General features: G+C 41.3%; 1 protein-coding gene and 1 long non-coding RNA gene across 12 annotated transcripts in view; one reads left to right on the top strand and one right to left on the bottom strand.

Annotated features, from left to right (window-relative positions):
* Positions 1-25,338, bottom strand: part of LOC144324935 (uncharacterized) — a 108,022-nt gene that overhangs the window by 63,188 nt on the left and 19,496 nt on the right. The window lies entirely within an intron of this gene.
* Positions 1-25,338, top strand: part of ZNF385D (zinc finger protein 385D) — a 374,703-nt gene that overhangs the window by 343,200 nt on the left and 6,165 nt on the right. For 9 of the 11 annotated variants that reach the window (XM_077916271.1, XM_028750022.2, XM_028750029.2 and 6 more), the window contains 2 exons: positions 20,276-20,524; positions 23,582-23,760. In XM_077916271.1, coding sequence (XP_077772397.1) covers positions 20,276-20,524; positions 23,582-23,760 — 428 coding nt within the window. The remainder of the gene's footprint in view (positions 1-20,275; positions 20,525-23,581; positions 23,761-25,338) is intronic. The other 2 variants (XM_028750023.2, XM_077916272.1) reach the window with 1 other exon arrangement.

Raw genomic sequence — 25,338 nt, 5'->3', positions numbered from 1 at the left:
TTTCTAAAACTGATTTAAGGTAGAGGTGACAACCGTCAAAATCAAGCAGTTCCATTTTACTCCAGCTGTTGGAGTGAATTATACACATAAAAAGAGACAAAAGTTATATTGTGCTTTTCTTGCTATGATGGACAATTTTAGTACAATATATCAATCATCATCATCATCATTTCCGCTACCACTGAAATCCTTTCATGTGGTCCAATGGAGCTATCCCAAGTGGAGCAGGGCATATTCCAGTTGGGCCTCCCATGATGATGTAAAGTAGGGTTGGGGAACCCTTTGCAGCATCAGGACCGCATTTCCTTATGTCCACCTTTCAGTGGCAGCCAGTTTGAAAGGCAAAGGTAGGCAGGGCAACAGATGTGACTCTCATCTTTGTGGAGTAGGCCGCATTCCAGTCACACAAAAACCAGAGATTTCTCTACATACATGTATTCATTAGTACAGCTCCCTTCAGGCAAGCAAGAGCAACTATCACAGTTGAAGGAATGCTCCAGCCAGGCAAAAACAATTGAGCTGGATTCAGTGCAAGGCCAGTGAAGGGTGTTGCCCAGGGAGGGGGCATGGCCTGAAAAGAACCCGAAGGGGCACGTAAGGCCACATGGGGCCCCCAGGTCTGAAGTCCCCCACCCCTAATATAAAGGAATCCTCAGTTGCTTGCTGTGACCATTTTTGTGAAGTGCTTGAAAAACAAAGTCATTGTCCTCTCACTCCTGGACAGAGATAATCTGGAGGCGGTTATCCATGCACTGAGCATGAAGATGCCTTTTCCAAATCCTTTGAAACTGAAGCTAGGCTTCTAACTAAGACTTGTCATAAAGAATATGTTCACTGGTATGTAAACAGCTATGCTGACTGCCGGTCCATTTCTGAGTGTACTTTGGAGTGCTGGTTATGACCTACAAAGCTCTAAATGATTTTGGACCTGGCTGGCTGAGGGGGCACCCTTTTTAACATCAAAATCCTGCCCAAATCCTGTCTCCTTGATGGAGATGTTTATCTTCCCACCTCGCCATCTGAGGTTACACGGGTGATGACTAGAGAGATCTGTATTTTGGTATGGTTCTGGCATCTGTTTAATTCCCTTCCCATGGAATCACCCTCTATGTCAAGCCTGCTGTAGACACAAACTACTTCAGAACACTTTGGCACTGATTTTAGCATATTCCACTGGGTTTTAATTGTGTTTAGGTTGGTTTCCCCACCTTTAAAAAAAAAAAATTGTTTGTCAGTTGTATGCTGTCACAAGAATTTATAGAAACTTTATAGCTAAACAAAAACAAATGAATAAGATATTGCCACAAAGTAAGTGTGTGTAGTAAGTCTATTATGGTTATTTGTGCCTATAAATATAGCCCCATGTTAGAATAGAGGAAATAAATCCATGTTTAAAAATGGTCACTTAAACACTAATGTTACCTTTCCATGGGTGCATTTCTGTTTTACCTTTACAAGAATGAGCAACCAAGAAAGAATTACATGCATTTGTCACCCTATGGCGACACAGGGTGTAGTAAAATATTTGTGCAAAATATGGATTGTTGAACTCGGATGAAATCGGATGAACTCGGATGTTGAACTCGGATTAAATCACTTGGTTTCATTCCTCATCGGTCACAGAATACTTGGAAATTGAGGCATGAGGTGTTCCTGCCTGTCACAGGTTGCCCTCTAACAAAAAAGGTGATAAAAAAGCACCAGCTATTTATAATTTGAATTCATAATAAGACCCTTGATGTTGCATTGGTTACTGAAATCTGGCTAGATAAAGCACCTGAGACAGTATTGTGCAGCTGATTCTGGATGTGTGTTCAGTGCAGGTTAGAATTGGGCCATCATGAACCTGCATCACGAACCCTAATCTTTAAAAGCACGGTGGATAGTCCGAAGTGTCTCTGGGGGCAGCTGGCTGCAGAGCTGGAAATAATAGATCAGTGTCCCAGAAACTGAGAAAGGAAAGTGAAAATCCAAGAAAGCCTGAGATTCTGAATTCTTGCTACCCAGATGGGTTTTGGCACTTGTTACAGAGACTCTCTGTGGAATTGCCTAAGGTGGTGAGAGAGCTCCTTCTATAGGCTGTCACTGCAAGTTCTAAAACCAATGTGGTACCCTCCACAAGTTGTTTGACTCCCATCATCGTTGACTGTTAGTCATGCTGCCTGGGGATGATGGAAACTGTAGTCCAAAATATCTGGAGGACACCATGGTGGTAAATCTGTGTCTCTTCCTTCCCACTGAGGTCAATTTTCACTGTTGCAGGTCAGTTGGAAATCCTCAAGGACCCTGATGTAAAAGTACAGAAGAGGCACATAACATAATCCTCCACAGAAGCTGGAAAGTTATGCAAGTTACAAACCAAAATTAGGAATGATGTGCCCGTGGCAACAGCCAGAGCAAATGCACTAAGTGTGGGGTAGGGGAGGTAGCCATGTAATAATGAAAACAAAGCTAAAGAGGCAGAATTACATGATTGAGAATTGGACTGATGTAGAGAAAGGTAGTGTACAAGTTGGAGGAAAATTACTTTATTAAGGTTCTCTGTACTTGCTACACTGTTTGTACAGCTGCTTCTAATCTGGAACATGTATAATGTGGGTTTGTTGAAAGGACTTTAAGAAGGACGAAAAAGTTCCAAGAGCCGAATAGCAAAAAAAAATAAAAAAAAATTAATGTCTTTGAGCTATCTGAAGGGCAAAGGGAGTGGGTGGGTTAAAAGGCTTCAGTTAATACATAGACACACCAAAATACTTAGGACAGTGAGGCTTTATGTGTATACTACTGGGCGATTTGAAGTACAGGAATGCTGCATTCCAGTTTCTAGAACACAGACCCTCCAATTGTCCCCATTTTCCACGGACAACAAAATACTGGTTTAAAAACAATATAGAATAAACACCTATGGCATAGGTGTTTAAAAAAAACACAAATTAATAAGGAAGCACTGTTAATTTAAGTGAGCTGCATCTCTGACTAAACACCCCTAGGACTAGGCTGCCCCTTTCATTATTTTAATGGGATAATTTAAGCACGCATTTAATCGGGGACGCAGGTGGCACTGTGGTGTAAAGCACTGAGCCTTGGGCTTGCCGATCGGAAGGTCAGCAGTTCGAATCCACGCAACGGGGTGAGCTCCCGTTGTTCGGTCCATGCTCCTGCCCACCTAGCAGTTTGAAAGCAAGTCAAGTGCAAGTAGATAAATAGGTACCGCTCCGGCGGGAAGGTAAACGGCGTTTCTGTGCGCTGCTCTGGTTCACCAGAAGCGGCTTAGTCATGCTGGCCACTTGACCCGGAAAAACGTCAGCTCCCTCGGCCAGTAAAGCAAGATGACCCCAGAGTCGTTCACAACTAGACTTAACTTCAGGACTCCTTTACCTTTACCTTTTTTAATTTTACCAAGGAAAACAATGGGATGTAAAAGGGCTTAGCTTTGGGCTTCACTGCCCTGTTTATTGTCCAAGATTCTTTAGTTTTAATGTTGAGTGATTGGCAAGCTACTTCACTTTTATTGATACAACTGCCCTAAATGGAGAGGAGCGAAATCCCCTTTTAGAACTCTACAGTCAGGTCAAATGTGTGCAGAAACAAGCCCCCAAACAAAGCACACATTTATATGCTGTGCTCTGCCTCTTGACCTGTGTGCTCCCTTTCAGAGTGGTTTTCAGGCCACATTTCTTTCGTGAAAGCATTTGAACGGTTTGGGCCTGATCCATCTTTAGTTGGCAGTTGGTTTCATAACATCCAGTTCTGGGTCCGCATTTGTTTTTTGCTGCTGCTTTAGAGGCAGCGTGGTACTAAAAATAGATGCGGCATCCCACACAAGCGACCCAAACTGCAGCTCCAAAACTACCCTGGCCTAATCGCTTGCCATCTTTGCATCAAAGCTCAAAAGCCTCCTGGAAGTTGTGTACTAGTCAGCTGTGAATTACTGAGCTGAGTATTGATAATTATTTCAGTTGGGCTGCCGTTTGGCAAAAGGTCAAATTAGGTTATTTGATTGACTTTTCTGTCAGTTTCAGATTTTTGAAACTATGCATGGGGTCATGTTCCATCTCCCTTCCAGATGACCTCATAAAGAGGAAGTCTCAGTATGAGAATTGTCTTAGAGGCTGGCTTTGAAAAGAGGAACTCGCAGCTGTGGCTCATTAGGAAGCTGAAGGGCAGAGCTGACATCTGGGATCCATTAAGGGCAAAATGGAAGACGGGAGCATCTTCTCCGCTTACAGCTTAAAACATTCACCACTTAACATGTACAGTTTGTTTAATAAAAGCCCTGCAATCCATTAACTCAGTTTTGTTAGCTATTGTTTCATGCTCCTTGAATAATGTGTGAATCAATGTGTCCTCATTAACGGATGTTTCTGTTTTGTCCTTTAATTGTTCTGCTTTGAAAGTAAAGCACGCACAGTACATGAATGTGCACTTGTCTGATGCTCAGGGGGACCCGGTCATGATTGCTGAAAACGGATAAACTCCTTGTTGACGCCATTTAACCACATACAATCCTCACAGTCCAAGTTGGTAAAGGATGGATTTTAGTTTCTTTCACTGTGTATTTATGGCTGAAGTGGCGATTATTTTCTGCTTTTAGCCCCTGTTCACACAACCAAGCAACAGCGCCACCCGCATCCCTTACAGGTAGTGACATTTGTGTAATTAACAGAAGTAATTCATGAAATTACTTTGGATGACTACGCTGAGGCCAGATAGTGCTGCCAGCTTTTATGCCTTGCTGCCCATGAGGCCAGGTGTGCAGCCAATGCCCTCCCAGACTGCAAGGCACATCCACTAGGGAGGCCACCGATTGGCCCATTTAAGATGCTACATCAGGCAGGAACTTGAGCCAGATGTTCAGGCAGCAGGGGAATTTCCCTAACGGCCGCCCAGACTGACCAGGGATAGCGACCGAGCACAAAACACCTCAACAGGTGCCAATTAATGTATACAATGTGCTAAAAAGCCTTTGGCTTTGTTCAGTCCACAAGTGAGAGCACTGAATCTCTTGATCTATTGCAATGGTGTCGCAGGCTCCCTTACAGTGTTCTCGGATTTTGAAATGTTCTGTCAATGGCTTTTGAATATTGCAGCCTAAATACATTTATGTACCACTTTTCTTAATAAAATTCAAATTGACTTGTGTAGAAATGCAGTTTTACACTATAAATAATGAAGAAGAATCTGAAAATAATATACCAACTAGGAATGAGAAGTGCTCTCAAATGTTTTAAAGGTGAATGGTGTTGTATATATGGAGACATCACAAGGGAGATTGTTTTGTAGATCAATCACCAAGGAGATAATTCTGCAACTGATAGAGCTCAAAAACCCTGTTCATACTTTGCTTATGTTGAATCATGCACCAGTATATTGTATAATAACAGATGTGAGTCATAACACTGGCATTCCTTTGTATTGCCAACCCCAATACAGTTGAACAAAATATATTATCTGAAAGCAATTTGCTATATAAATGAAATATTTCAATTGCTCTGAAGAAAAGAGAAACATGGAAACTCTGATTTCTCAAGTACTACTGGTTAGTGTGATTTAACAGCTAACCCTGGGAAGTGTAGTTTGTTAAGGGAGCTGAATGTTGTTAGGATAATCCTACTCTCCTCACAGGGAGAGGGATTAATTGTTAAGGCACTCTGAAAACTGTAGCTTTGTGAGGGGGAAAAGGATCACCTAGCAACTGTCAGCACCCTTAACGGCACCTTTCCCAGGGTTCTTTGGGGGAAGCCACACCTGTTTAAAGTGGTATGGTACAACTTTAAAAGTATAGTGTTGCTGGGGACAAAATGTGGGTTGTGACTTAACACACATCCTAACCATAGATTCTGCTTGATCATTTTTATGCTCTTTCTTTTTCTTTGGGGGGGGGGGTCCTCCCCCCACGGCTTTAACCAGTAACTATACTTATTATTTCAAAACATGAACTGTTTATTAAAGGGTTTATTTTTAATGAACTCTATTTAAACTCTTCATAGTATTTATGTCCTTGCCTTTCCAGCCGTTCAGAATATTTCTTAAATGAATACAGGTTGGTCTTCTCTTGGGAGATAGGAATATTAAGGTTGGGCAGATAAAACACCAGCAATAATCTTGAGAACACTGGAGCACCTCTTATATTATTAAAAGTGCAAACACAGAGTTTAAGAGACAATTCTGACATTGCTCTGAATGTGGTGTGGAGCCTCGTGCCTAGTTTCGCTGGAATTGCATGACGCATCAGCCTTCCATGAATATTGCATGTGTTTGTGTTTTTCTCATAAATTTAATAGGTTTTCATAACAGTTTGTCAGGAAATTGTTGTGGTTGACTGCACTTATTATTTTGGATGAGAATCCTTGGTGCAGTGTTGATACACTGTATACATATAGCAAAGGGAGGACTATTAATTTGCTTTCATTGAATCATTGTAAGTGTTCACTTCTCTGTGTGTGTGTGTGTGTGTGAGAGAGAGAGAGAGAGAGAGAGAGAGAGAGCGCACTTAGAATGGTAATTTTTAGTTGGTAAATTAAAAATGAAATACAGTATCCTTTGCTCAGAAATCAGTAGCTTATGGAACTCAAAAGACATCAACATACTTTTCGAATTCATTTTGCTCTGTACTGCATGGCAAACAAGACTATTGCTACTAAAGATTGTACTATGTGCAAAGTTCTGGCTACACCACTGTCCCAGCAGTGCCTTTGTCAAAGCAACATTAACAGAACATGGGTGGAATACGAGTTTGACCCATAGGCTAAATGGAGTGAAAGCTGTGTGAATTTGATAGGTGATTTAACAGCAGCTGCTGATGCTAGTTACATAAGCCATTCTAAATCAAAAAGTATTGGTTATGAAGTGACAGCCTGCAAGATACTGGAACTGTCATATAAAAAAGAAGGAAGGGAATTTCAAAGAACAATTGGCTATACATTCAGCATCAGAAAGCAGAAACCCAACAAACTCAAGATTCGTGAACTATGAATGTCCTCACATAGCAAGTCATTTCGGCAAATTAAAAACCTTACTGTATGTTCAAAAATAAGGACACAATTCAGCCAAAGTTAGGCACTTTAAATGGGGAGAGGTTTAAGTAATATATAATAATAATAATAATAATAATAATAATAATAATAATAATAATAATAATAATAATTTATTATTTATACATCTTGAACTTTCACATTGACATCCATTGAAACTGAAATGACAGTGCTCAAGTTGAGTAGACAATGCCCTAGGAGTATTAGATTTGAAATTTAAAATGTAAACATTTCAATTATGCAGTCTTTAATTGAGGGTTTTTTAAATAAAGAAAAATCATTTTTATATATCTGATTTTTGTTGTTAATGTCAACATAATCTCTTGCAATTGCATTTTTAAATCTTGTGTCATTGAGTATTCTGTAATATCCAGTAGCAGCTCTTTCGCTTGTTATCCTTAATGGAACCTATTCTCAAGCTTCTTGCCCCCAAACTAATGAATGAAGTTTGTGAGGTACTTCTGGAACAAAAAAATACACAAGTTTCTGCAGCGTAGATGTACTGTTTCTCATTAGAGTTGTGTGTGCAGAGGAAATAAACATGCTAAATAGTACTTGCAACTTAATACTTTTTGCATTACAAACCACACTTTACCCGGGGTGTATATATGGTTGCTCTCATGGTTTCATATCTGTCCTTTAAATTCTGCTCTTCGACCTGCTTTTGAAATAGCAGCCCGAGCCTCAGACCTACAGTATGGGAACTGATGCCAAATATGGATGTCTTCCAGTCCATTCATATAACAGAGGGGGGGGGGGGGATCTATGGTTTCTTGAGAGAGCCACTGATCAGTTAGTGTAACTTTGATTAAACTTCAAACATGATGCTGCCATCTCTGAAATTCACATGCCAAACAACTTATATCAGTGCCTTTGCTTCTGCAAAATGAGTTCTAAAGGTTTGGAAAACAAATGTAATCAACCACTGTGAAACCGTATATTTGGGGGGGGGGGGGAATGAACAAATTCCTATGCCCCACAAATAACCCAGAGATGCATTTTGAATAAAAGCACACATTCTACTCATATAAAAACACCAGGCAGGCCCCACAAGTAACCCAGAGATGCATTAAATAAAAGGACACATTATACTCATGTAAAAACACGCTGATTCCCAGACTGTCCGCGGGCCAGATTTAGAAGGCGATTGGGTCAGATCCACCCCCCGGGCCTTAGTTTGCCAACCCATGACGTAAGGGCTGAGAAATTTATAAGAAGCTCTTTGCTTAGGAACTACTTTTTAAAAAGTCCTTCCAGAAATCATAAGCCCTTCTGGAACAGATGAAGAAAATATTTCTCAAGACAGGAAGGGAAGCTGTTTTAGCATTTCTGCCACCGGTGTGCTTTAAGTATTGTACTCTATGCCATAGATAGATATATCTGAAGGTTGTTTAGGTCAGCTTGTTTAGCAAATGTAAAGTGATCCATCATAAAATAATACAATAGAAATGGGCTAAACATATGCTACTAGGGTAATCGTAAACATTTGTGTTCAGTTAAATTCAAGTAGTAACTAGCAGGCTAATTGTTATCAGTCTACTCTGTTTTCTTAACGATGTGTTGACTGCAAGAGGAATGGAAATTATTAGGGGAGCACAAAAGGGGTCATAGATTGTTTTGCTTTAAAAGGTAAATTGAGCAAGGCACTGTCAGTGTTTTTGTTGACTTCATCTGAGATAGTATCCACAACATGCTGCTTGGGACGTGCAGCGCCAATTGAAACTTCCCAGCTACAAAGAAAACTGTCCAGGTATAACCAGTGCAATGGTTTGCTGTTGAAATTTGGTCCGATTGACTGTAGCAGAAATAGGTAGATCACTTATCTGAGCCAGTATTAACCTTACTTAAAAACGGTGCAGGTGCCAAGCCCCCTTATGCAGTGGATTTCTCCATGTGAGATGAACTCAGCAATGCCTCTGGTCCAGAAGGTGTGTGATCTCCCCGCCCCCCCCCCCACCAAAAAAATATTTTATTGGCACCCCTGACCTGGGCAAAATAGTGGTATGAGTTCGGTTTTGATCTTTTAAGGATGAAGCTCTTGACAAAGTATTTTAATGTCCACAAGAACAAAACTCAAAGCAGAAGATCAGTAAATGGGAACTAGTATTTGAGTCTCAGAGCTGAAGAACTATTAATCAGCCACCAAGTGATAAGAATGGGGAAAATGGCAGGATTTAGTGGCTGGCAGCTTAGTTTCAGTTAGGACTCTTTACATCCAATACCCCTCAGAGACACTTTTTGTTATGACTTATGATCAAACATTACAGCCTTCTTTTAGTGCATAATGAATAGCCAGCTTGACAGCCTGGTCACAACACTTTAAGTGTGCCTACAGCAAGGGAGTTGAATCTTTCCCTTTGAAAGTGTTAAAAAGGCACCTTTCTTGAAATTAAATTCCATCAATCACTTTTCATTTTTCTGATAAAAACCAACTTCGGACTATCTGACTTGTAGCAGCAGAAACAAATATGAAACCCAGCTTCTCTCCCTGAAAATCTTGCAATGGTCAGCTATTCCATTAAATTTATGGTCTGAGACCACGTCTTAGAATACTAAGATACTAATTCCTGCAATTCATCTGAATGCAGGTGCTCAGTTACTCTGGTTGCCTTGCTTCTGTTTGGATGTTCTTGCTATGACATCTCATCAGTCTTCATAAATCAACACAGGAAAATGATATAACTTCCCTTTTAATCAGTGTATGACATAAAATGGTCACTCAAGTGCTATAGGCAGGTTTTCGTAACACTTGCCCATTTGTAACTGCCTGTCCATAAGACAGGGCTCTAAAAAACAACACACTATTGATTTTGATTGATGGGGACTGCAATCCTATGTGCAGTTGCCCATTGAACACAGTGTGAGTTATTTCCAGCTAAATATGTGTACGATTTCACTGTAAATTAGAAAAGCGCACACTTTAAAATGGTCAATGTCTGTTTTGAAAATCAAGCTTATTGTATGTGTTTCCAACAGAACACCCAGAGGAAAAAGCAACAAAGTAGGTTTTTACTTGTCTTGTGAGAATTGTGAGAGGTGAGGTACAAAGAAAGAAAATGAGTGGAAAGTGAGACTGAAAAGTGGTTTAACATTGAGTTGAATGCAATGGTACCCTCTTGTTGCTTGCAAGAAAGGATGTGCATCCTAGAAATCTATGACAGTAACACTAATGTATGATTAAAAACACCATTTGGAGTTTATGTTCCTACTCTTAAAACCAACATTTTACATGGTTAATCTTGCACTGCAGCCTCCCAAATAACAATACTGCTATCGAATCTCAACCCAGCACTTAACCTTGTGTTTAACCTTGAAGCCAGAGTCCAAATCGAAAATGTGTTTCTTTAACAGCGCAGCTGGGACGAAAATGAGTATGATCCTCTCTGCTCTTGATTGTAAGCTCTACTTTTAACGTTCAAATCATTGTCCTTTGTCCTGATTTTTAAAATTGATTTCCCCCCTCTTCCTCAGCACACAAGTCTCATTAATTAAATGGCAAGAGCAGCAGCTTGCGCCAGCAACACTTTCCCCTAAAGCTCCTTGAGCAGAGAGAGCCTTTCATTCATAGTTTCTGAAAGCAGTTTCTATTTCTGCCTCACTGAGGAGAAATCTATATTATAGGCTTGAAAGGACAGCTTCCAAATCTAGTCAAAACCAAGGTTACTTAAAATAGATCCAGAATAAATTGGTTCTCCTCCCCTCTCCCCACTCGTTTGCAGTCATCTTCCTTTAAATGACGTTTATCGGAAAAGTTCCCCAAATTCATAAAATTGCCTCATCCTTCCTCACCTTGCTTCCCCCCCCCCACCAGTTCTTCACCTCCAACTGTTGCTCCTGCCAGTTTCGTTCAATTAACTTCAGCACGGATGTATGCATCCCATTCCTGCAGTTAATTTCTTTCAGGATTGATGAACTGTGCATCGAACTGGAGGGACTCATGGCTGAGACAGAATACAGATTCCATTACAAAGCTGTGTACTACTAATTAATAAAAACAAGTCACTTCAAGACATAGTCAAATCAGGTTTCGCTGGAGAGCACAAGGTGCTGAAATTCCTGGCCTGGATGGATTTCTCTCTCCCTCCCTGCACTTTCTATTATGCTCCTAGGTGTCCCTTTCTCCTTGCTTTCCTCCAACACAGCGATAGACTATATGGGCTAAAATAAGGAGGTCTGTCCGATTTCTTTTTGCAACAAGAGATGTTTCATGTGGTACTTTTTAGTGTTAATGTCCTGCATTTCTAGGATTCGCCTCCTTTCTTGCATGCAGCAAGGGGGAAAATGCTAATGGCATTCCCACGCAGCCCACATTATCTTCTCACTCATGCCATGGGTTGCATCCTGAGTTGCCTTTTCACAAACCGAAGGACTTCTGCCACCCGTCAAAATGGATAGCAACTGGAAGAAAGGTAGGGGATGAAGGATAGCTCAGCATAAGACTCTTAATCTCAGAGCTGTGGGTTCAAGCCCCGTGTTGAGTGAAAGATTCCTGCACTGCCAGGGTTTGAACTAGATGATCCACCTGGTTCCTTCCAACTATAGTTCTGTGGTTCTGTATGTTTCACCAGTGTCCCTTGCAGTCCCTTATGTGAATGCCCACATTGTTTGAGAGGACCCCCCTCCAACCTTCGAGAGCAGATTTTCAGGAGCAAGGGCGCAGCAGGCGGAAAGAGAAATAGGTAGAAATTGCCTCCCTCACCTTCCACCAGCAGGTCTGTCTCATGAGCAGAGTTCCACTCTCGGGAGCTCCAGATCCAAGCTGATCTTCGTATGCATTGAGTATCACTGGGGGTGTCTTCAATTTGTAGTTAAAATACTACAAACTTCATGTTTGTGATTAAGAGTTTGTTTAAACTTTTATTAGATTGTAGAAAGTGTTGTTGCATTGCATCTGCATTCTACATAAGTGGAAAATTCTGGCAAATTCAGTTCATGAATTCGTGATATTCTACGCACTGTGGGTTTGCACAGCAATCTGTTCATGTAACAATCAGTGTTACATGCACTTCGTAGGCACGGTTTATAGAGAGCTTTGTATATCATAATTTTGAATTGATACTAGAATGCTGTTAAGAAAGCCCTGCAGAATTTGGACTGCCAGTGTAATATGTATTGTAAAACCTCCCTTCCTCCTTTGTAGGACGAGACACTGTGCTCTTCACAATATTCAGAATTTGAATACTGTTATGGGTTTGTAGGTGCCAGAATTTAATTAAGGCTTGGGGTGTCAAAAGCTATTTAAGATAGGCTAGTCTCCTGTGTAGGTTATAGCTAGAACCATGTGTGTTCTTGAGCTGTGTGTTAACCACTTTTAATCCTCTGGAATCAGTATGTGTGAAAAGCTAATTGCATTAGGCAGACTTCCTAAACTGTATTAGACATGCCTAAATCATAGGAAATCAACACATGTTAAGAGCCAATTATGTCAGATTTCCTTTTGAGGTGTTAGCCTGGGGATGAGCCATTTTGGTAACACAAAGAATCAAAGGTGAATCTCATTTGCAAATAAGTGGACTCCCTCCCTCCCTCCCTCCCTCCCTCCCTCCCTCCCTCCCTCCCTTCCTCAACTGAGCGTTTTGTTTAAAAGATAATGCCAGTTTCGGGGAGAGCTTTTGGAATTGCAGTTAGGAAGCAGCAGGCTGGGGAGAGAGAGAGTCAGAGAGCAATGATATTGGGGCACCTATGGGAAAAGCCAGAGCCTCTTGGAGTATGCATCCTGTGCACTCCTCCATTGTAGGCTCAGCTTGTAAAGGTAAAGGGACCGCTGACCATTAGATCCAGTCATGACCGACTCTGGGGTTGCGGTGCTCATCTCGCTTTATTGGCCAAGGGAGCCGGCGTACAGCTTCCGGGTCATGTGGCCAGCATGACTAAGCCGCTTCTGGCGAACCAGAGCAGCCCACGGAAACGCCATTTACCTTCCCGCCGGAGCGGTACCTATTTATCTACTTGCACTTTGACGTGCTTTCGAACTGCTAGGTTGGCAGGAGCAGGGACCGAGCAACGGGAGCTGACCCTGTCGCGGAGATTCGAACCGCCGACCTTCTGATCGGGAAGTCCTAGGCTCTGTGGTTTAACCCACAGTGCCACCCGTGTCCCGGCTCAGGTTGTAGGTATGTGCAAATAAACCACATATCACAATAGCACCACAGCCTCTGCTGTGGCTCATTTCCCCCCCAAAGGAAACACAGACCCTGGGTAAGTGCCTAGAACCCCTGGGATCTCACACAGTTGTGGAGATAGGGGTGACGTGTAACAATATTCTTCAAAGGTACAGACAAGTGGGTAATATTGCAATGTTTATATCTAACGATTCCAGGTGTTTCCTCTATAAAAAGCAGGGGTTTTTTTTCTGTTTCTGCAAGGTAATGCATTTGATGTAGTACATCTGAACTAGTAAAGTAATGGAAAAATCCTAAGTCGGGTTGGGGGGGGGGGAGTGGAGCAGCAGATCTACTTTCACATCCCATGCTCTGATGAGCAGGGTTTCCACCTGCTGGTACTTGTGAAAAAACTGCAAGCAGTAGCTTTCTGCCCACCTGGGCACAGCTAGGTCCTTCACCATAGGAGAAGCCCAAAACCATTAGCAGCACTCCTCTTTGCCAGTGGGAGGGGGGGCAGCAGGAAGGAACCATCCTATCTTCCTCCAGCCATCAGCCTTATATGTGTGTGTTAGGATTGTTGGTTGAATAATAAAAATTCTTTTTTCCTACAAAAAATAAAAGTAGCTTTCCCTTTACTTCTGTATTGCCAAAAATTGTATACCTCTATTGACTCAATGACTCAACCTTAACTTTCCAGTTCTGGCAGAACTGAAGGCTCCCAAGGTTGCTCAGAAGCATCCATTGCTCTCAGGAGCGCCAACAGATTTTTATTTGTTCATCAATTAACTTTCTATCCTCACAAAGAAAACCAGGGCAGAAAAATAAAATAAAATAAACATTTAAAAACATGTTAAAAGTTAAAAATAAATCACCAGCCCACTCCTCATATCATTCTAACTGAAGTTTAATTTTATGGCTTTAACTGGTTTTTGCCTTTTTGTATTGTATTCTTGTAAGTTATTTAGAGACGATTGTTAAGCGGCATATAAATTGTTTGAATTAAAATTTAATCAGCTAATTACTACAAGGTTACCAGGAATAGTTTCTTTCAGCCATCAAATCCCCAGGTAAATGGGAATGTTTTTAAATTCCTCCCTAAATGTAATTAGGGCGATGGCTGCACCTCTTCAGGGAGGACATTCCACAAATGGGGAACCAACACTGAGAAGGCCCTGTCACTGGTCAGAGCCAACCAGATTGAGCCAAGAGGAATGAAAAACTCATAGAGCTGCCCATGACAACATATGTCTTAAGACTGAAGCATTTGCTACTGCAAGGAATCAGATCTCACCTATTCTCACAGACTAAGTTTAGTGATGGGGAGCTTCCAGGCAAATCAGGTACAGTCTATCCCTTATGAACTGGCCTTGTTTGGCCCTTATGAGGTTCAAGTGCTTGAACCTGGCTCCCAGGGGATAGCTCTGGAATTCCATCAGTTTGAACACTGCAGTTAAACAATCCCTAGCATTAACTCTTCTTCAATACAATATGTGCGTTATGTAAGCCTCTCCTCTTTGTTTTTGTTATGCCCTGATTAGAGGAGCTTTGGTCCACCTTTCCAAATTAAATGGGCAATGACTTAAATGTTCATTGTAACACTGCACAGCATCTTCTGGGTTTTTTTTCCAGATCAGAACTAATTTATATAAGGCAAGATTCTAATTGCAAAAAAAAAAAAACAAAAAACAAAAAACCACATAGAGGATTTATGTTCATAGCACAACGAAAATTCAGAAAGGTATATTTGGGACACAAAATTAATCCTATGTGCTTAGCTCCTTTAAATAATGTTCCTCCTTTAGTAGGTGTCTTGCCCTTTAATGGGGGGGATAAGATACTATTTATGTACATTCTGGTACTGTTTTAGTATGAAAATAAACTTTTGGATTTATGTTTGCCACTTCATTCAAGGTTTACTCCTTTATAGACTTCCTAAGAGCTCTGTTTGTATTAGGATTAAGATCAGAAAGAGAACTGTTGTGAATTCTAATCATCCCTCTTTATTGGATGCTGACATCCTGTTCCATGCGATATTAGTGGTCCTGGCAGTGCCAAAGCAGAGTGGCGACACTTGCAAGAATGAATAATTACTGCAGGTCATGAGTATGAAAATAGCATGATGCAGCTTGCCCACATCACCAAAATAATTCATTTCACGTGTGTACTGAGTGCATTTCCGACTTCCTTCCAGATCTCTGAGTCACTGCATTATGTCTTTAAGGGCTGGGATGACACACTATATCTATAGCAAGAAATGCTGCCGCAGTTCTTCAGATCCTCAGAGTGAAACTGACTCAGGATTTGAGTACCATTTGGTTTTCAGTGCTGCCCCCCTGCATTCAGGGCAGGATATGAATTAAGATTGCAATGTAATTGACTTAACTGGTAGGCTAATCAAATCCTCTTAAATGATCTGGTCAGGCTACACAACTGAAGATGCACTGAACTTGGACGAAGAACAAATGGGGTGATTTTTTGAAATCATATCATTACCAAGGCCTTTGCATGGTACCAAGGCTTTTGCTTGACATGGCACGGCATTTGATAATCAGGCTTGTGGTAGTTTAACATCTTTAATTTTTTCTGCTTTCTGTCAAAAGACGAAGGTTTTGTATTTGCTGTCGAGACCAGAAAATGTTATTTCAGTGCTCCCCTTTTTGAAATGCACGTGCATGATGCGACAGGTGGTTTTAAGTGTCAAATTATGTTAACCAAATGAATTGATCAAGCGACACTGGGATGGAAAAGGGCAGGAGGGGTTTTCAAGGAAGGAATAAACGCTCAATTCTTTCTCCTTTTACTATGCTTCACACCTTTCCCCCAGAGAGCATGACTGACTACTCTAATTATACTTCATGATTATATCTCCCGCCTATAGAGGCAATTTTTGTTTCACCTCTAGGGTTGTTAGAGCTGATTGTCTCCCTGCATGGAGAGATGACTTACACTTTAATCATGTTGAAACCGTAGGTCTAAAAATTCCAAAAGGAAAATCACAGAATGAAGGAAAGAGAAACAGAATATATTCCTGCCAGTTGAAATGGAGGAATTGGTTCTGTGCTACCAGTGGTAGGAAGTTACCTACAGCATATTTCTGGGGGGGAAAGCCTTGTTCAACCTAAATATAAAACTCCTAAATATTATGGTTCTCTTCATTCTTCTCCCACAGGAGGTCATTCCACAAACTCAAAGTGTTTCTCATAATAAGAGCTGGTCCTCATTTGTTTCACTTCAGGGCTTCAGACAGATTGGGGAGGCGTATTTTGGCTGAACCCCAGAAGGAAAATGAAAGAGAAAAGGCAGAATGATTAAGGGAGAAGGCCAAAAGTGATTCAGGGGGGAGCGGAGGGGGATTACACTTCTAGCATGGGAAGTGCTTCTTGCCTTCTTCATTTAATTTTTTTCTATTTTCCTTTCTTGTGTAACCCTTTTTATAAACTGTTTTTAAAGGCACTGGCTTGCTGACAGCTTCCATAGCGTGGTGGCAAGCAGCAGAGCTCTGGTGGCTACAATTCTTCCTTCACAGTGATTCGCTAGGGAGGGAGGAATAATAGTGGTTGCAGCTTGATCTGCTACTGCTGCATTGCTTTAAATGATAAAAAGGCAGGGAAGACGTTTCAAAGTAGGGGGAGATTTTCAAGAAAAGAAGGGGAAGTGGCAAGAAGCTTTTCGTTCTTTAAGAATTGCAAGTTCGCTGCTCCCAAACCCCTTCAGGAGCTGTTTCAGTTGTCAAAGTTTTGAATTAGGGGTGGCTGTTTTTTCCCCCATCTCTACTCTTAGCAAGCCTGCCTACAGTCCTTAGGCATCTCCAGACAGGGCTGGGATTGCTCCCTCTCCGATATCCCAGAAATCCACTGCAGGTCTGAATAGTCAGTACTGAGCTAGGTAGACAAAAGTTCTGACTCAGTACAGTGGTACCTTGATTTACAACCATAATCCGTTCCAGAGGTCCGTTTGTAAACCAAAACAGGTTGTAACCCAAGGCGCGCTTTTGCCAATGGGGCCTCCCCCCCACAAATTGTTCGTAATCCAAAAAAAAGTTGCAAAAAGGGACACGCACTTTCAGGTTTGACGTGTTTGTAATCCAAAACGTATGCAAACCAAGACGTATGCAAACCAAGGTACCACTGTATAAGACAGCTCCCTATGTTCCAATGCACCATTCTCCCGATTTTTCTCCCACAGGAGAAAACATATGTGCACATGTTGCCTCTTTCCACGTGAACTTGCCTGCACATTAATATCTGTTTCTGAGTGTCCCTACCATAAATACTCAGGCAGAGGCAACCTGGAAACACACTTTTTTGGGTGGAATGCTCTTGCCCAGGGCAGCTTACCTGCAATTGCAGCAGGGCAGAGACACAGAGCACCTCCCTCCCCAAACCAGCGTTATTGCAACTTACCTGGATAGAGCTGAGGCAGGGCAGGGCAGCATGGGACTGTGTAGGTGCACCCATGGAGCAAATCCTGTGCTCCTGCAAGTGCGCCCACACATCTCCAACTAGGCCACCACCTTGCCCTACCCCTGCCTTGTCCATGTAACCTGCAGCAGTGCCACCTGTTGGGAGGACAGCTCCACCTTACCATGCTGGCTGCTACTGCATCACCTACTTTGATTAATTTTCCGTGGCAGTCTAAGTCTTATCTTTACTTGCCCAGACTTCCCATTCATTTTAGAGCAGCTTTTTTGTGCTTTGTCATTTCTCTGCTGGCTCTGTTTGCATTTGTAACGTTTGATCTATTTCACTGTAGTTTTTTTGTCTTTGCTTGAAAGTCATGGGCATTTTGATTTTAAACAAAATTATATCAACAGATAAATAAAGATCAGGGAGATGGCTCAGCAGGATCAAGTTAAAGCGCCACTATCTCTTGATCTGACTCTTGCCCCATCTCTGCTTTTGCTGCTGAAAAAACAGCAACCCCCAAGTGATCCAATCATTGTGTGTTGAATTGCTTGCCCTGTACTGAAGCAGCATCTAGGATCATCGATGACACAGAAGGATGCACCACTTTGGTACCAGTGAGGCAAAAACTTATTGTGTTCTTCATGTCTAGATTACAATTTGGAATGAGGAATGGAGTTTAGATTTTCCGTGATACTCTGGTGTGCTATAGAGGTACAATTTACCACTTAAGCTGATCCATAGGGCAGGGCAGTGAGCTCTCTTTAACCCAGAAGTAATCTGATATACATAGCATTTTATGTTTCTCATATGTAAATAGCTACTTCTTACTTATAAACTTCAAGACAGGCCAAAAAAGACAAAAACTTGCACCGGTACAATTTGTTTACACGTATTAATGTGAAAATATGCACACAAACACACACACGCATATTTCAGAACATTATTGTGATTCAGCATCTTTTCACCAAGCTATATAGTGAGGAATTCTGAAATACAGTGAACATAAATCTGTGGAATAGGAAGCCACTCTTCAGATGGGGTGGTGGATTGTGGTAATAGATTCCCACATGTAAATGTTTTATGTACACGTAAACATGCTCCTAGGTATTTTTTTCCTTGTGTCAAAAGTTATGCTGAATATTAGCATATTGCCAAAGAATGTTCGGCTTGAAACCCATTTGGATGTATTTCGTTCAGCAAACTTCTACTTGCATTAGGTGCTCTTTGCTTGGATTCTGGATAAATAACATACTTCATACAAAACTACATACCCCACAAGTGTCCCAGAAAAAAAAAAAGAACACCCCATTTTCTCACACAAGAGCACAGTTATCATTTTGGGTGTCACGATCTCACATGATTTTGCGCCGAGATCTTGCCATCAAAAAGCACCCCCGAACACATTTGGGGGGGCATGATTTTGCACGGCACCCCAAAATGTGCATTTTGGGGCACCATGCCAGCATAGCTCCAGAAAAGCACGTACTTTTGGCTCCATGATCTCACGCAACTCATGCGGGAGCACAGGCGGGAAGACATACGACCTGGTTTGGGACCTGGTTTGGGGATTTTGTATTCTATGAAAAGTATCAGTGAGTTGAATAGACAAGGCTTGCAAGGTTTGTGGCTGAATGCTGCCTAAGAACCAATTATTGGATGAATTTGTTTATTCTTTTGTCTTATTCATATGCTGTTTCGTTTTGATACGATTACAGTTTGTTAATTTTTAACGTTGTTGTTGAGCCGCTTTGAGCTCAACATTTTTGTTGAGAAAAGCAGAATACAAATATCATATCAAATCATACTTCCTTCCCCCTCCCCCTTCCTTGGGGGTGCAGAAACATAGTGGCCAAGCATCTAGCAGGCCACACTACTCAACTACAATTTACTTTGGTAGACCACACTCCACAAGTAAAGAGGAATTGGATGCTATCATTTGTCTACCAACAAATTTATATAAATATTACTTTTAAAAGGAACATTCTTTGGCACGTGCTTCCAGCAACATAAGATCAGTTGCCTTCCTGTTTCATGGACACTGTTTTCTGCTGCTCAGACTTGGAACAGTGTTCCTGGCTCCCGTATTGCATGCCGACCAGTTTGCTAATTTGAGGTCCCGGGAGAAATTCAGATTTAGAACTAATTAAAGCAAATTCATTGCTATCAGCTAAAAAGAAAAAGAAAAAAAAGCAGGCAATACTTCCCAGTTTAGATTATTTGGAAACTTAATTACAAAATTTAATGATTATTGTACAACCCCGTCTTCAAAACTCCCATTTTTAAATGTATTTCACCGAACTCGTATCGCTTTGGGTTATAAACAGTGTGCAGTGAAATAGTCGCCATATGTCTTTATTTGTTAATTTATTTCTTTTTGCTTTGGTCCTGAAGGCACAAAGATACGGAAACAGCATTCCCTCCCCCCCCCCCCCCCCAGTTCTCACAAAGATGGACAATTAATTGATTCAGGAGGTGGTACCTTGCAATTCTACATGCTTGGGGAAAGGGGGCTCTTCCAATCTCTTCAGATTCATAAACATAATGCAGGAGTGTGGTATTGAACATGTTGTATATGCCGTAAACCTTCATTGCAAAGTTGACATTACATTGCGTCTGCCAGGAAACCCTTTACCTGGAAAACGTTCTGTCAATCACTTTCTCATTGTAGCTTGCAAGTTCCACACTGCATGAGATATATTTTGTTGCTTATCTCTCCTCCTCCTTATCTTTAAAGCAGGCAACACAATAGAGGCACCAGCAATATCAACCACCACAACGGTCGAAATTCGGAAGAGCAGTGTCATGACGACGGAAATCACCTCCAAAGTTGAAAAACTCCCCACGGTAGCCGCTAGCAGCAGCACCACCACCACAACATGCTCTTCGGGAGAGACAGAGGAAGAAAAGGCCAAGCGGCTGCTCTACTGTTCACTATGCAAGGTTGCTGTCAACTCCGCCTCACAACTGGAGGCGCACAACAGTGGTGAGATACAGCAATTTCTTTCCTGGCTAAAGAGCCCTGCAATTATCTTCCCCGAATAGATTAGATTGCTTGCAGGGCTGTGGGGGTGGGGAGGTGGTGGAAAGCCAGCAATTACATGGAATTTGTTAAGTATTGAAGAATAAAAACGACACGGAGAAAGTCTGCCATAAAAGAGAAAAGGAGCGATTGCGCTTCATGCAAGCGATCCGCTTCCTTAAATTTCTTATGTTTCTAACCGTTCCAAATGCTACGTTCTGGAAGGGCGTGACTGCTTATGCTCTCTGTCTCGCCCTACTTTGCATACTTCTGTTTGTCCCCAGTCCCAAACGGAACATTAATTGGCATTGTTGCACATAAAAGGAAATGCACAATCTGGTAGGGGTGGACTCTCTAAGTTAGGTAGTTTTCAGAAGTGGCTTTCGCATTTCCCACATCATAAAATCCAGTGAGTTGAATTGACTATATGCGTATTTGTTTTAAAATGGCAGTTTCCCATTTATTCTTCAACATTAAGAGCATTCACAAGTGACATGCCCCAGATTAAAAGTCTTCAGCACCTCTCTTGATATGCCCTTTGCAGAGCACTTTTAAGCCATCTGAACTATACACTTTTGATAATGTCAGGGCAGGATGCTCTATGTCAAAAACATGATTGGCAAATACTCTCAATTCTAAACATTTAAGGAGAAAAATCCCACAGTCTCCAAAACCAAAGTGTGTTTTTCCAGCGCTGAACCTCTCTGGTGGTTGAGGATTTCCTCCCTCTATGTACTTTAGTACTCTTAGGCTTTAATCTAACCCAGATGCATCAGTGAAGCCAATCCAAAAGGCCTGCTCACTCTTTATAAAGGTGTTGTTTTCTTTTTTAAGACCAAAACCACCCTACATTTTAGATATTAAAATTCATTTACAGTAAAACAAAAATAACCGTAATTGAATTCAACATCTTTTACTCTATGACATATCTGTCTTTATTCTGTAAAATATTTTGCTTAGTCCAGACATTTAAAACGAATTGATGCCAGCCACATAACTCATACTCAGAAAAGATTCCCTGAAATCAATGGATTTAATTGTGTCTTCTCAAAGTATTACTAAACCTGGATATCACCCAATATTGTTCTGCCTTTCTCCTAAATTTATAATGGGTTTGCGGAATTAGTTTGATTAGTTATTAAAACATTCCATATCCAATCTGCCTCTCTCATTGGTCATGGTTATTGCACCATGAGCACTCGTACAGCAAGGAGCATGTATTTAATTAGCATTTTTAAAATAAGCATAAGTGCTCTATGCATGTCAATGTGCCCCAGCAGCTTGGGTTTTGGTTCTATTTTCAAGGGGAACTTGAAATTTTCTGATTGCCGTAGGTCCAAAATGGTTTAGTAATAAAATAAGAAATGTTTGTATGTGCATGTGTATATAATAACCAATAGTATTATATCATTTCTAACATTTGCCCTACTCAAATATTTCATTCATTCATATATATTTGTATACCCACCTATGTCTGTCATTACCATAGTTCATATCATAGGTGAAATAATGTATCTTGTTACAAGTTCATTATAGTCAAATACAGAACCAATGGTGCTTTCCTTCATATGACCTTGCACCATTTAGCTGGATATTTTATAATGCTAGTGTTAACACTGCTATTTTGGCAGCTATGAGGATGCCAATATTGCTTCAGGTTTTTTTGTTCTGTTTCATGGAACCACATTTCTTAAACTGGAATCTCATGTAGTTTGCTTTCCTATTTTTGTTTTTTCAATATTTCTGGAACCAGTTTTGGAACTGCTGCAGGTTTGCCTTCCTTCCCATTAATGGTAATATGAGGCACATTGCCCTGTAATTTGAAGTGTCCCTTCGGTTCTGCCATGGCTTAATCACTAAAAGGGCAAGCAGATCACCCTTGCCATTTGTATGTTCAGCTTGCACCTACTGACAGGAAAGTCAGAGACTGAAATAGGCTTGCTCACTTTGTGAACTGCGGACCAAGATACCTGGAAAAGAGAGCAGCTTGAAAACAGAAGAGTTGTCAAGAGGCTTTCAGCTGGCAGAAAGAGTCTTTGGGGATTTTAGAGTACTCTAGTTGCTTTGCGTGCTCTGTGCTCACAGTACTCTGTGCTGATTCTCTGTGCTTTCCTTCATAACTCTCATAATACTTGTTCAATAACACATTTGTATATAAAAAGACCATGACAAGCACATAAAAATGGAAACAGACCATGTAAAGCTACCTGGACTCCCCACTGTTGAGGGAATAGTACCATGAAACAATACAGACAGAGCTGATGCCTTTGCTGAAGTCTCCACTAGAAAATTGCCCTGGGAAAGACCCATTGAAACAACAAGATCTTAGAAAAGGACAAAAGGCACTGCTGTTTAACTTCCATTCATTTCGATGGGCCCCTTTCAGAGAAGGGCATCTCATGAAGATCTCAGAGCCCGGGCAGGTTCATATGGCAGAGTATGGCCCTTTGATAGCCTGGGCCTAAGCCCTAAAGGCAAAGGTTTTTAGAATGTGTTCCAACCAACAGCCAAACTTTCCTCTGAAAGGTCGCTTTGAGAGAATGTCAATTATTTCTGTAGCAGCAGCATCAAAATTCCAACTCTCTGTTGATAAACCACTCTGAAAAGTGTGGTAATGACTCAGACTGACATCTTAAAGTGAATATCACAGTTTTCTCTTTCAGTGCAGGACACGTTTCAGTCACAATGGGAGGTAGTGATAATAATGATAATAACAATAATAGTAGTAGTAGTAGTAGTAGTAAAGCATCCATTTAAACTTCACCTCTGGCCTCTCCTACCATGTCACTACATATTGATGGCAGCTTGCTTCAGTGCGTACATGGGCATCATTTAATATTTAAATGTGAGGTAATGAAATATTACTTAATTATTATCATGGTAATGCAGGGAATGCAGATTGGTGCCCATGATGCCATTGGGAGGGGGAAGCAAGACCTGCAACATGTTGACCGAAACAAAAGGACTAATGAACACAACTTTGCTGGAATAACTTTTTATTTCCTTGTCTAATGTCTCTAGGCACAAAGCACAAAACTATGCTGGAAGCTCGAAATGGGAGTGGAACAATCAAAGCCTTTCCCAGGGCAGGTGTCAAAGGCAAAGGACCCATTAATAAAGGAAACACGGGACTTCAGAACAAAACATTTCACTGTGAAATTTGTGACGTGCACGTAAATTCTGAGACACAACTTAAACAGGTATGGAAACTCCCGGGACACGTGCCTCACTATCTAGAAGTTCAGTGATCATTAGAGTTGGTTCACACACCATGCCAGCTCCCTGCTTTAGGAATTTAGGGGGCTACTGACAGCAATATGACTAGGCTGCACCATATCAACACACCATATTTGGGAACTGGCACCTCTACACAGGTACACTCAGGTAGCTCTGTGATTTCTGCAGCATCAGCTCCATGGCTCCGGAAAGTTGTTTCACTATCACAGAAGACACAGCATTTTGCATGTGTATAATGGAGAAGCGGCGTATCTCCTTCAGTGCAACCCAACTATGAGGTCCAACAGTGGTCCCATATGTTCATGAAGTTGTTGTGCTCAGGGAGCTAGGTGTGTGGACCAGCCCTCTTGATGCTATTATTTGTCGTCTGCACCAGTGATGGCAAACCTGCTGTGCTCTAGGTGATGTGTGACTCCAACTCTTACCAGTGGTCTAAGGATGATTGGAGTTGTAGTTCAAAAATATCTGGAGGTCCAGAAGTTCCCTATCAATGATCAGCACATTTCATAGTCATAGAACTGTGGAAATGGAAGGGGTCTCAAGGGTCATCTAGTCTAACGCCCCCCTGCATTGCAAGAATCTCAACTAAAGCATCTTCCAACCTCTGCTTAAAAACCTCCAAGGAAGGAGAGTCCACTACCTTCTGAGGGAGTTCATTACACTCTTATCGTCATAAAATTCTGCCTGATGTTTAATTGGAATTTCCTTTCTTGTAATTTGAAAGTCATTGGTTTGGGTTCTTAGTGCTTACAGGCCAACTCTTTGATTATCTGTTCCGGTACCTTTCCTGGTATCAGTGTCAAGCTGATCAGTAGGTAGCTACCTGGGTCCCCCCTTTTTTTTTGCAGATGGGGGCAACATTTTCTTGCCTCCAGTCTGCAGAAACCTCACCTGTTCTCCAATAATTCTCAAAGATTATAGACAGAGTCTCTGAGATTCCATCTATGAGATTCCACCTGCAAGCTCCTTTAGTACCCTTGGGTGCAGCTCATCAGGCCCTGAAGATCTGAATTTAGGTGTTCCCTTACCATCTCTTTTCCTATATTGGGCTGCAGCTCCCTCCTTGCATCATTTATTCTGTTACACGAAGTTGGGCACTGCTTTCCTTTTTCAGTAAAGACAGAGGCAAAGTGGGTGTTGAGCAGTTCCGCTTTCTCCCTGTCATCCAATAGCATTTCTCCATCTTCTCCATGCAGAGGACCTACTACTTTCATATTCTTCCTTTTGCTTCAAACATGGCCTAAGTACACTGTTTTATTATGCTTAACTTCTTTGCGTTGTTCTTTTCATTTTATTTTCAGTATACTTTTCCATCCCACTATAGTGTATTTTCTCAAAACTGTCAATGAATGTGGAAAATTGCTCTGAGTTGTATTCATTGAGAATGCTACAATATACCTTGTCTCACACATTCTGTCATTTTATTTGCTTTGCGATATTGTGTACGCAAGTGTGTGGGAAGGTGTGTACTTTTTGCAGAAGACAATGATTTTCTCTGAGGAGTACGGCTTGTTTTTGTAAATTGATTGTTCTTTGGACTG

Source organism: Podarcis muralis, chromosome 12, assembly GCF_964188315.1.
Source record: "Podarcis muralis chromosome 12, rPodMur119.hap1.1, whole genome shotgun sequence".
Classification (NCBI taxonomy): domain Eukaryota; kingdom Metazoa; phylum Chordata; class Lepidosauria; order Squamata; family Lacertidae; genus Podarcis; species Podarcis muralis.
This window is presented reverse-complemented; position numbering and strand designations above follow the sequence as displayed.